At 39.7% G+C, this 13234-nt stretch overlaps 1 protein-coding gene across 2 annotated transcripts in view; it reads left to right on the forward strand.

Annotated features, from left to right (window-relative positions):
- The first annotated feature begins 2390 nt into the window (after positions 1–2390).
- LOC137946449 (RHOMBOID-like protein 12, mitochondrial) overlaps positions 2391–13234 on the forward strand; it is a 56619-nt gene continuing 45775 nt past the window's right edge. For both annotated transcript variants that reach the window (XM_068792746.1, XM_068792747.1), the window contains exons 1-3: positions 2391–2781; positions 3668–3782; positions 4100–4219. In XM_068792746.1, the coding sequence (XP_068648847.1) occupies positions 2435–2781; positions 3668–3782; positions 4100–4219 (582 nt within the window). In that variant the 5' untranslated portion in view covers positions 2391–2434. The remainder of the gene's footprint in view (positions 2782–3667; positions 3783–4099; positions 4220–13234) is intronic.

Below are 13234 nucleotides of genomic sequence, written 5' to 3' on the forward strand. Positions count from 1 at the left end.
TTAAAAATTTAGTGCTTGTAAATAAAATTAAATCCAAGTAAAGAATTAACAAGCACATACCAGAATAGGAGAAATTTGTTTTGTTATCAATGTTTCACTATTGGTAGTCACCGTCCAAGAACCCTTTCTTGGGGAAATTTCACTAATAACTATTAGAAAAAATTACACAAAAGATATTTTGACTCTCCTTTAGCTACATATATGCTCAAATACATGATTACAAGTCTGTCCTTGAGATTGATTAGTTAAATTCTAGCTATAGCTAGCTCTCTTATCTAGATTAACTAGCTCTAGATCAGTCGTGTGAAGAAAATAATGAAAATACAAAATAAAGGAAAACTTACTCCCTTGAAGTTTGGAGAGACAACTTTCTCCTTGAGATTTCCAAGTCTCTAACCTTTGATGCACAAGAGGAAATATTTTTGGATCTTGAATTGCTATGATGCACATAGAATATGAGAGAGATCGGGAGTTTTTGCAAGTTGGTAGCTCTTTTCTCTCAAAAATGAGTTTGGAAAGAAATTTCAAGTAAGATCAATGGGCGAATGTATTGAATTGCCAATAAATGCTCTTTGTGACTATTCACAAGACATTTGGAGGTGTATTTATAAGTTTATCAATCAAATTAGTCATTTTTTCCTGTTTTCAAAAAAAAAAAAAAGTGTTGATCAATTACTAGAAAAGTATAACAATTAGTCATGGATGATTATATTTTTGTGTTCCCTAGGGTTGTTGATCAATCAGACCATCAATTAGTGAAATTCTCAACTTGTTAAAATTCGATTGATCGATCAATCAAATTAGGTTAACAAATCATGTTTTATGAAACTGGCTATGTAGAGTTTTGGATGATGGATCATTGTATAAGATATGATCAATCTTGCTTTATAACTCAATATGGCAGGCTTCTGGAGGATCGGTTATGCTTTATACATTTCTTTCGTTCAACATATGTCATCCTATTTTACTAAGTAGGTTTTAGAAGACCATTGTGGCATCAACATATATCATCATTTTACTCTTATTTTACCATAAATATAGTTCTTTGTTTTGGCTTAGACGTAAAAGCTGAATTTTGGTTGATAACATGTGGGATGAGATATGGATTATAGATAAGTAGCAACTCTTACCTCTTGGAATAGATGTCTTATATATTTATCATCTGTTGGATTAGATGGTACTTGTACATATGAAGTGTGTTCTTCTAAGATTTCATCATATGCAACAATGGTGAATGAGCCTTTAGGTTTGGGTTAAGAATTTGATATGGGACTTCATGGAAGGGTCTTATACAGGGTAACCGAAAGAAGTTTATGTGAACCTTGTCAAATTTTAGACAAGATGATGTCAACCCTATTTGGGGCGCCAAGTAGGATGTATTTGGACCTCCTTCAGGATGTCGAGGGAGGGATAAGAAATACTGATAAGGGTTACATGAGTGGCATGACGAGTTTGAACTCAAGTATAAGGGCCTCAACTGTAGTGAGGAATAACTACCTCATTGAATGACCAATGTGTTCAATCTAAGGATGTATTGCATTTGTATGGAAAATGTGGTGCAAGTGTATGAAGTTCGACCGTATGTTTTGTCTGAAAATGCGAAATATCCTACTATTAATCTATATTAGATATATTGTTTAATAATATATAAGTTTTCTACCCTAGTTGATATGATTAGTCCTTAGCCTTCGTTTTAAATAAGATCATGTTATTGGAAAATTAGAGATGGTCCTATTGTATAACTTTTTAGATGTACAATGTGAAATATGTTGATAGGGAAATAGGATGATCTAAAGTGAAAGGTCTTATATTGCAAGTGTTACTTGTTGTTTAATATGGATAGGTGTTTCTTTAGATCGATTTTTTTATTGGATTTATGGATAGGACTGATTGGTGATAGCAAAGGACCTCGAGCTTTGTATCAAATCTGAAGGAAAGTTATGAATTCTGAGATTTTGTTTTTATCTATTTTTATAATATCAAATCTGAAGGAAAGTTATGAATTCTGAGATTTTGTTTTTATCTATTTTTATAATAATTTAATATATATATATATAAATACTATTTTGGTGTGTTAGTAAATACATTATATACTTGTTTAAGCGCCAATAACTGATCCAATACGAAAAACTATTTGGTACAAAACATGAGAAATGATATCTCAGTTATTTGATCATGATTAATGACTATCCCAATCGTCCGATCAATGGCTATCACAGCCATCCAATCATGATCGGACGGTTAAGATAGCCATTTTCGCATGATTTGCACCAAATGATTTTTCGTATGATAATTTGATATTTTTATTTTATTATTTTAATTATTCGCTTAAGAGTTTATTTACTGTTTTTCTTTTCCACTCGTGCATTTGAGAGGTCGCCTACCCCATTTGTCTGTCTTTCGATGCTCCTGTTCTTCCGGCTCCTCTGGGAAAATGCAGAGGTTCCTCTCTTTTACTCTCAAATCAGTCTCGAAATCCTCCTATGATTTTCCTGCTTCATTTCACATATGCAACACTTCTAGAAACCTGAATTGTCTCGGGAAGAAAGGCACAAATAAGCTCCTGACTTCTCCTCTTTCTCAGTCTAATTCAACTTTTTGCATCTGCCCCCATTCTTTTCATACATTGGGACGTCAAATCTATAAAAGCCTCACCAACTTGAAACTCATTGAGGTTGTCTGTAATCCCATTAACTTGAAGAAGTTAACCACGAGTACTCGTTTGGCGGTTCTCAGTAGAAGAGGTTTCTCAAGGTGGAGGTACCACGGAGGTTCGTCATGGTATAATTTTTCCGGTTATTTTGTTTTATTTTCTTTCAATTTCATTTTACGGGATTTCGGTTATGCTATCATTTTGGACAGGGTTTTGATGATTTGAGTACTCGTCTTTACGCTGTATTTGAAAACTTTCAGTTAAAAAAATGCGAAGTCTACGTGCCACTTGGTTTGAACACCGGTCTTTTTGCGGGTGGGAAGCTATACATCATCTACTTTCCCTATGCAAGCAGATGTTGGTAGTGTTGAAATAACCAATTAAAGAGCTACTGAGAAGTTCACCCTATACTATCATACATTTTGAGGAAAATTCAGTTTAAATTTCTGTGGTCAAAATTTAAACAGCCAAAGGCAGAAAGAAAACCTTGAGACTTTTGGGACTTCAAAGCATTGTGTTTTATATCCTTGGATATTTTAATAGTTGTCAAAATACCGTTATGTATGGAAGAAATTAATAAATGTTAAAATATCTCCTTCTTGGTTCAGAGTAAATTGTCTCGTTAGCTTTGTTCAGTGTAAGAAAGCTGGTTGGTAGTTGATGAGGTATTCAGATCTTTTCAAAGACCACAAAATCTTCTGAAGCCTCAAAGATAAATCAACCTTTATCAGGTATCGTTGGCTATATTAATGCCAAGACTTGGGTCATATGCATAAAAAATGCCATGGCATATGGTCAAGTGAATGCCAACTGGTTTTTGATTGTGTATCCTAAAGATAAGCCAGAATCCTGAAATATACTATTTTAGCCAGAAAGTATACCCGAGGACTTCATGGGACAAATCTTAAGTGTTTCCTTTGTGATCTTACATGTTGCAAACATAAACACATCTTACCTAGAAAGATTTTGTTCTGTATCTTTCATGGTCTTATGCTCTCTGACGACCATTTTCAGGAGATCATTTCTGCCAAATGCAGATGAAGTTGTCTGGGGTTTGATTGGCATCAATGTTGCCGTTCTACTCATGTGGAGGAGTGGAGATTGGTTGTTTATGCTAAGACACTTTACTGTGAGTATTTCAAACAATAAATTTTCATTTGGGGTGGAGGGTTGTGCAACATTTAAACTCAATAACAGGTTGGGATCTGAATTAATTTTGTGGAGGTTGGAATCACCCCTATGGTTATTGATGAAACAAGTTCTTGAAGTTGACATTGGGCTTGTAATTAATTAAAAGCATTCCAATTGTACTACCTTGAAAAAGTCAGCGGGGCAATGACTTACTTCCTTGGAATGACATCTAGGTTGCAGAATGGTCCACTCTCCTTCCTCTGTTCTCTTAGTTTAGCCTGAAACATGAGAATACTTGGTTGTTTCCTTGAGCAGGTGTCAATGGAGAACTTTAAAAGTGGCCGGATACACACATTGCTGACATCAGCATTCAGTCACAAGGATTTTGGACATCTCTTACAGAATTGTTTTGGCCTTTACTTTTTTGGTACTCATGTACGTCTTCTACACTTATGTTCTTTTCTCAAGAAACTTTGGTGCCAAAGTAGGTCTGCCTGGTAATCATCATTATGTCCTTATGCAGTCTACATTAAAGTTGGGTACATGATACCTCCTCTTCCATTCGGTCCTTAGCTGTGTTCACTAAGTTGTCATTTTTGTCTTTCCTCTGTTTGTTGTTAATTGCTCAAGTGACAATACATAACTCTCTTCATTGATAAAATTTTGGCCCTGTGCTTGACACACCTGAACCATTTTATACAAAACTCACTTATCTTCTCACATTGTCTTATGATCACTTTATTTTGTCCTTCCTAGTGCTGCCACAAATTCATCTAAATATTCTCATCATGATCATCTTCATTTTTTTAATTGTTGCATCTTCATTGCTTAACTTTCTGCTCCATAGAGCAGATGGGCTAGCACTGATCTTGTTTGATTTGGCTGATATCCCTTTCAACACTTGCCCATCCCATTGCACTCGATATCCCACACTTAAACCATCATACATAAGTGCATCCTCTTTAATCTTCCACATCTTCTAAAATGGAGCCCAGCTAGTGAAAAGTGTCTGTTTGGGTAAAGCTTGACCCTGTATACTGGTAATAATAGAAATGAAAAAGAGTGTGAAAGTGAAGATAGAGGAGGACATTGAAAGCTTTGGTTAGTTGTAGTGGTTTGTTGACTTTTTCCTTTAGTTTGTAAGTAAGTTGATAAACTGAAGTCACTTTTATGTTCAGTAGAGTCTAATCTTCTTCCTTTCTGTTCAAGTTCATTATTAGCCATTGTTAGGTGGAACAATCCAGACTAAAAGATAGAATGTGAGAGACAGGCGGTCAGCTTAATTTCAGTTGTCTTATCATTATTCACTTTTATAAACATAGGTCAAAACCAAACTTCCTAGTTAAGTAAAAATCAAACAAGGAGTTTAACTTGACAAAGAGTTACATGTTTAAGATATTATGTTATACTTGAATACAAAAACCGTCTTTCTCTAGTACTTGGACACTCCCCTTCAAGTGGCCAAATACAGATCATTGAGGCCCTGCTTTGCACATTTGGATTGCTGGCTTGCTAGAGATAGATGACAATGAAGATGATGCTAAAGCTTTTCTATATACCCATCTATAAGCTGATTTGTCATGAAACATGCTCGATAGATACAGTTTTGTCCTACACCTTATCTCATCGAAAAAGAAAAAAATGAAAAAAATTCTTGGCTTTGTATATCTGCCTGCTTCTTTACAAGCTTTGGAACTGTTGAATAAGTTCTTGGACCGAAATTCATTAGTACACACTGTAATTTTCTTTCAAGTTAGAAGTACATAACATGGAGGAAACTTCAAATTGTTGTTTTTTTTTTTAACGACAAATTGTTGTTCAATATTTAGTTTACTCATCTTTATTCTCTCATTGAGTAACACTTCTATCTCAAGAAATCCAATTAGACAAGGCAAAACCTATGGAAGATTGAAGGACCAACTAGGCTTTATATGTATATGTGTGTATAATATATATGTATATATATGTGTGTGTGTGTGTGTATATATATATATATACACACACATCCGTATAAAGCTTAGGTGCACCTCATTTATATTTTTACCATCAAAATTGAATTGAATGACTTAAATTGATTTATTGTATTCTATATTTATTCATTATCCAATGCATTAATGTTGGTGTTATTTTTATCAATTTTTATGGTAAGTATGGAGATAATGGCATTGTTATAAATACAATAAAGTGAATAACATAAGGTTACTTTGGCGTGGCACTTCCTTGGATTTTAAGTATCATCTTGTAGGTTAGAAGGATGTGTGCATATCCAAATCTCGGGGAGGTTTGGGTATCCGGCTCACCAAGGATATGAATATGGCCCTTCTCCTCAAGTGGATTTGGAAGTTCAACACTGCTGGTAGTAATCTTTGGAAATCGATGGTATCTTCTAAGCTGAGCTGGCAAGATCACTGGTGAACCTCGGGAGGTAGGAGATCTGTGCTCTCTCCAATCTGGAGAGCTTTCTTCCTTCTCCCCCCTCTATTCAGATCGGGTATTTGTTTAAATAAGAAAAGTTGGGTGCAACCCGACCCTGATTATTGAGTGGTTGGAGTCCCGGTTGGCCACTTGGAGAGGTCGGTTCTGTTAGGAATTAGACGCCTTAATTCCAAACTAACGAGAGCAATAATAATAATTGCAAAAGAAAGGAAAAGCAAGCACGAGAACAAACAAGATTTAAACAAGTTTGCCTCAAGGTGAGACTATGTCCTGTCTTCCGCCGTTGTAGTAATCCACTATGAAGATGAAATAGTTTACAAGAGAGATCGCACACGCTTACAGGTGTTGTTTTTCTCTAACCTTTCTTGGCCGCAATTGATGCTCCTCAGATGACGATAAAACCCTAATAGCAGCGCCCCAAATATAAAGAAGAAATTAGGGCAACCTACAGGAATAAAATTCGTAAATTACCCTTAATGAAACAACAATTAATATATTGTGGATCGACTATTAGTAGTTAACTTAAGGTCGATACGCGTACCGACTCAACGTAGGGCGTTGATTAGGCCCCACAACTTAATAGGTTCCTCTCGAAAGCTGGAAGACTTGTCCTTTTTTAATCCTGTTTGGCTGGTATCTCCAATTAGTTCCTCTCCTTCCTACATTGTTTGGCCACGGTTTGTATGCAAATTGATAGATTGATGAAAAGGTTCCTTTGGCGTGGCACTTCGTCAGATTTTAAGTATCATCTTGTAGGTTGGAAGGATGTGTGCATCTCCAAATCTAGGGGAGGTTTGGGTATCCGACTCACCAAGGATATGAATATGGCCCTTCTCCTCGAGTAGATTTGGAAGTTCAACACTACTGGTAGTAATCTTTGGAAACCGATGGTATCTTCTAAGCTGAGCTGGCAGGATCATTGGTGGACCTCTGGAGGTTGGAGATTTTTCCTCTCTCCAATCTGGCAAGCTTTCTTCCTTCTCCTCCCTCTATTCATATCAAATATTCGTTTCCATGTTGGAAATGGGTGTGCGGTTCGTTTCTGGGAGGATTGGTGGGTCAACTCCGGGCCCTTGAGGACCTCCTTCAGCAGTATTTGATGAGCTTCTACTCAACATTGACTCTCTATCGAATATGCCTGGAGATCTGGCTCCTGGGATCATCACCTCCGGTGTGGGCTGGATGACTCGGATTCCTTACTAGCCTCTCGCCTTTTGGAGATTATCTCATCCTCTAGACCCAAGGATGCCTCCATTGTTCATTACTTATGGGTTGCTGCAATTTAGAGTGGCTGGCTATTAATGCTATTGGTTTATCAGGGGGAATTCTCCTCCTTTGGTATTCATCTGTTGTTGAAGTCTTAGACTACGTCATTGGTTCCTTTTCTATTGGAATTAAGTTACGTGACAGATGCACCGGTTTTATTTGGGTGCTCGCTGGAATCTATGGGCCCACTCGTTATTGGGAATGCTGCTCTTTTGGGAAGAACTCTCTGATCTTCTCCCCTCGCAACCAGAATTACTTACACTGTGTGTCACTTTGCCGACTTCATTGGAAATTTTGAATTGGAGGATATCTGCCTTTCCGGCAAAACCTTTAGCTAGTCTAATGCGTAGAGGCCGCCCATCCTATCCAAGCTAGATCGTTTCTTCGCCACTGGTGATTGGTTTAGATTCCATGAGAATGTCTGTGGCTCAATTTTAAACCGCCCATCCAAAATGACACCAAATTTGACAAATGCGGCCAGTCCCCCTTTCTGTTTGACAATGCTTGGCTGATAAATAAGCAATTTGCTGATTGTATTAACTCGTGGTGGGCGGTTATTGGGGGCTCTAATTATGATGGTTGGATTTTCCCTCTCAAGCTGAAGCAGCTCAAAGATAAGCTCAAGTCTTAGTCCTCAAAATGTTGCCTCTTTGCCCTACCGATAGGTTCTTGCTCCAGTCTTAGATTGCTGGTCTTGACCTGATTGGGGAGCAAATGTGCCTTTATCATGCTGAATTCTCTCATTGCATCTCTCACCAAAATAAATTTCAATCTATTCTTTACACTGAATGGGTGCAATGGAGGTAACAGGCCCGTTTTAAGTGAGTGGCCAAGGGTGATGCCAGCACAAAGTTCTTTTATGCTATTGTCTCGGCCCGTCGGGGGACTAACCAAGTCACTTTTGTCTATTGACAATGAAGTTCCATCGGATAGGGCCTCCATTACTGATGCCCTTCTCAGTTTTTTCACAAATCTATACAGGGAAGATTGCCACCGCCCCCAGCTGCCTCGCCTTCACTTCACCTCGATCTCTCCTGCCTTGGCAGTCTTCATTGAGCTCCCTGTCTCGCACCTTGAGGTTGAGAATACTGTTATGGGCCTTCCTTGTGATAGGGCCCTGGGCCTTGGCGGATATAATAGTGAATTCTATAGACTTTGTTGGCCTACCATGAGAATGTACGTTCATTCTCTCCATGGTTCACAACTTCTACAATCGAGGCATTTCTTTTAAAAGTGTCGGCGTTTCCCTTATTGCACTTTTGCCTAAGAAAACCAACGTTGAGCATCCGCATGATTTTAGTCCGTTTAGTCTTTTGTTTTTGTTTTTTTGAAAAAAGATGTATTTATATTAACAAGAGAAAAATTACAAAGGGAGAGGGAGAAAATCCCTAACAACAAGAGATTGTAGGGGTGCTCTTTGCTTGGTTAGCACATCTACTGTCGAATTTGTAGATCTCGGGATGTGAGTCCAAATACAAGAGAATAGTGAGGTAATTTCTAAAATCTCCCGAAAAATGTCCAAATGGCACCACAAGGGAGGGGAAGCATACTCGCACCCGCCAATGACCACCTTTGAGTCCCCTTCAATGTGAAGGGGGCCACTGCATTTGACTCTGAAAACGCGAAGCTCATTGAGGAGGCCATGGAGCTCAGCCGACGTTTAATCGGAAATGCCTAATGGGCCGGCATAAGAAAAACATTTATTGCCGGATAAATTCGAAATAACTCCCCCAAAACCAGCGATCCTAGGATTGTCGAGAGAAGAGCCATCAAAATTCAACTTTAGGTAACTAGCTTCCGGGGGAGTCCACTCCCGCATGACTTGGACCTTGGTCCCAATGTGCATCTTTGCCAAATTGCTCCAATTTTCACGGATAGAGGTACACTCGGAAGAGGAAAAAGACTTCTTAGTCAGAAGCCAAGAGAAGATTTGGACCGATAACCTGTCCGCTACTCTTACCGCTGATTCACTTCTAGTATCGAAACGCCTTCGGTTGCGTTCATTCCAAAGCCCCTACGGAACGAAACTGGCACAAGCGGAGATCTTCACTTTTCCGAGACCAGGAAGGAGATAGCCAATGAGCGACTTGCTGAATTGCAGCCCTAACTTGCAAAGAACGGAGGTTCACACATTCCATGAGAAGGAGCACTGTAGCAGAATTTGATTGGTGGTTTCAACCAATGTGTTGCAAAAAGGATAGAGGGGGTCGATAGATGGGTGACCCCTTCTTCTAAGCATGTCTGCCGTGAGAATCTTACTTTGGCAAGCGCTCCACATGAAGAATTTTATCTTTGGCGGTGCACAAAGATGCCATACAAAGTATATATCTCATGCTTCCTTTGAGTTGAATCCTAGCCAGTAATGTATCTGTATGCAGATGAAACTGAGAAGGGCCGTTTTTTTCAGGCCACCAAATGAGTTTGTCTGCATCGGAAGGTCTAATTCTGACAGAATTTAAAAAATCCATCAAGCGGCTTGCTTCCAAAGCCTCCATGTTGGAGAGACCCCTTCGGGGATGTAGGCTCAAACCACCCCCCTCAAAAGCATCAACTACTGATATCTCCTTTTGTGTAGAGAGGAGGAATAGATTCCTGAAAGAGATCCGTAAAGGTTCCTGCCCTGTCCACCAATCATCCTAAAATTTAAGGGATTTACTTGTGCCAACAAAGAATCTACTGGTTGAGGAAATGTGTTGAAGAAATGAGTATAGTGATCTCCAGATTGAGGATATGCCTCTCCGATTGCCACCTGACATACACCATGGAGAATTCCAACCAAGCTTGACAAGAACCATTTCCTTCCAAAAGTTAGAAGAAATTGTGTTGAACTTCCATATCCATTTGAGGAGCAGAGCTTGGTTCATTTCCTTTGATTTTCGAATCCCCAACCCTCCCAATCTCTTTGGCAGACAAACATCATCCCATCTGACTAGGTGATATTTAAATGCATCGCTCGATCCCCTCCAGATAAACCTTTTTTTTAGCTTATCCATGATCTTACATGCGGAAGAAGGGCAAGGCATAAACGATAAAACATAATTCGGGATGCCTGCTATACAAGACCTAAGGATGATGAGCCTCCCAACTTTCTGAGTAGACGCTCCTTCCAGGTTGCTAATCGGGACTCAATCTTTTCAACCACCGGATTCCATAGACTTTGGGATATGCAGCCATTAAATAGGGGGAGACCAAGGTAAGTTGTTGGAAAACTAGTTGTTGTACAACCAAATATATTTGCCATCTCTGCAAGAAACTTAGGGCCAAAGTTGAATCCCATGAGAGATGTTTTCCCCCAATTAACTTTCTGCATAGAGGCTAATTCAAAAAGGCCCAATACTGCTTTGATCCCTCTAGTTCCTTCTATATTTTTTATTCCAAATATAATGGTATCATCTGCATACTGAAGTATGGGGATATTAAAAGCCTGTTGGGGACTAGTGGGGGGGATCCATCCAAGATTATCAGCCAAATAAAACATAAAGGAGAGGAATTCTGCTACCATGTTGAATAAGAGCAGAGAGAGCGGGTCACCCTGTCTGATCCCCCTGGTACCTTCGAAATACCCATAGATTGAGCCATTGAGGATGAGAGAGTAGGAGGCTGAGCCCACACAACTTCTGATCCAAAATAGCCACTTTTCCACCGAAACCCATTTTTTCCATTATCTCATCAAGCAAGATCCAATTAACTCTGTCAAAAGCTTTAGGGCGATTCTCGGGTCCTGGTTACGGGGAAGTGATCAATAAGCTCATTTGCTGCCATTGTGGAATCTAAGATTTCTCTCCCCATAAGGAAAACTCCTTGCCCTCTGTGGATGAGTTCAATTAGTCTTGTCTCTAGCCCATACAAGATCATTGCTCACATCCTGGCTTGTCATCTAAAGGTTGTTCTTCCCACCATCATCACTGCGATCAAAATGCTTTTATTTGCAGCTGAGACATTTTTTTGTTTGTTTGATGAAATATGATTTTATTAAGAGAACAAAAAGAGGAGCTAACTCTTAACAACAAGAGGTTGCAAGGAGGCTCCTTGCTTGGCTAAAACATCATCCACAAAATTTGCTGATCTCGGAATGAGAGACCAAAAACAGTCAAATAAATTGACAATATCCATAATTTCAAAAAAAGCGTCCCAATGGCGCCACAGAGGTGCAGAGGAATTCTCACACCAACCAATCACCACCTTGGAGTCTCCCTCAATCAAGATGGGCCTGAAGCAATGATTGCAGAAAACACGGTGTCCATTAAGTAGGCTTTGAAGCTCGGCCGTCGTGGAGTCCGCAATACCGAGAGGGCCGGAGAAGGAGACGATCTACTTCCCAAGAGAGTCACGAATCACGCCGCCAAAACCCGCTAAGCCAGGGTTACCGAAAGAAGATCCGCCAAAATTCAATTTAAGGATACCAACAGGCGACGGGGCCCACTCAAAAATAACTGGGGGCTTCGAAGAAATGTGGAGCTGGGCAAGACATCTCCAATTATTTCTGATGGAAGATCCTGAGAAGGGGGTGAAGGCTTTTCGAGAGTGGAGCTATGTAGCAATATTGCCTGAGATGGTTTCAATGACTCTATCTTGAGTGCTGAACTTGGCATTGAATCTCCTTTGATTGCGTTCTTGCCAAAGGCCCCAGGGGATGAATGCGGAGAGGGCAAAGATCATCAATTTTCCAAGACCGGGGATAGGGGTCCCTGCAAGCTTTCGGCAGGTGGCGGGTAAGTCCTTTGGGAAGCAGAGATGGAGCCCAATTCGGCTAATAATCGACGTCCAAATCTCCCAAGAGAAAGGGCACATGAGAAGCAGATGACTAACAATTTCTTCATTGGCATTGCAGAAAGGGCAAATGGGGTCAACCCCGAGCTGGCCACGAATTCTGAGATTATCAGCAGAGAGGATTTTGTTGCGGCATGCACTCCACATGAAAATTTTTACTTTAGGGTGGGCGTTGAGATGCCATGTGAACTCCACTTCATGCTTGGGATCACGAGTAATCTCTCCTCGAATAACAAGGTAAGCGTAGGAGACTGAGAAGGAGCCACTTTTATTCAGACTCCAGATTAATTTATCTGATTTGTTAGGTTGAATTCTGGCTGGCTATAAAGTGTCCAAAAGGCGATTGGCTTCAAGACCTTCAAGTTCCGATAGACCACAATGAGGTTGAATGTTCCATCCCCCATTATTGGTGACTTCAACAATGGTAATATTCCTTAATCTTGAAATTCTGAAGAGGCTAGGGAAAGAATTCTGAAGAGGCATATCACCCAACCACCAGTCTTCCCAAAATCTAATATGATGGCCATCACCCACAAGAGGCTCTCATGCTGCAAAAGGAGATGCCATTCTTAAAAAATCCCTCAACCATCTTATAAATATCTCCCTTGATAATCGGCCAAGCACGGTGGTAGAATTCACCGTTGAATCCATCTGGGCCCAGTGCCTGGTCACAAGCCATGCCCTGGACTGCCTTTTCAATTTCCTTATGGGAGAAAGGAGCTTCGAGAAGAGATGCAACAAAGTGAGAAAGGTGGCCAAAATGAAGCTGCTGGACTTTGGGTCGATTAAGATAAATCATTAGTTTATAAATCTATGAAAAAACTGAACAACTCGTTAGTAATTTGGATCCTATCCGACGTTACCTCGTTATTGATGCATAAAGAGGTAATTCGGTTGGATCTCTTCCTCGTCGATGTGAGGGAGTGGAAAATTTTTGTGTTGGCATCTCCATCAGTTAGCCATTAAAAATGGGCTCTT

The sequence above is a fragment of the Aristolochia californica genome, unplaced genomic scaffold (genome assembly GCF_029961685.1).
Source record: "Aristolochia californica isolate CCGP_79_NKW_82.1479 unplaced genomic scaffold, dmAriCali1.0.hap1 SCAF_12, whole genome shotgun sequence".
NCBI lineage: Eukaryota > Viridiplantae > Streptophyta > Magnoliopsida > Piperales > Aristolochiaceae > Aristolochia > Aristolochia californica.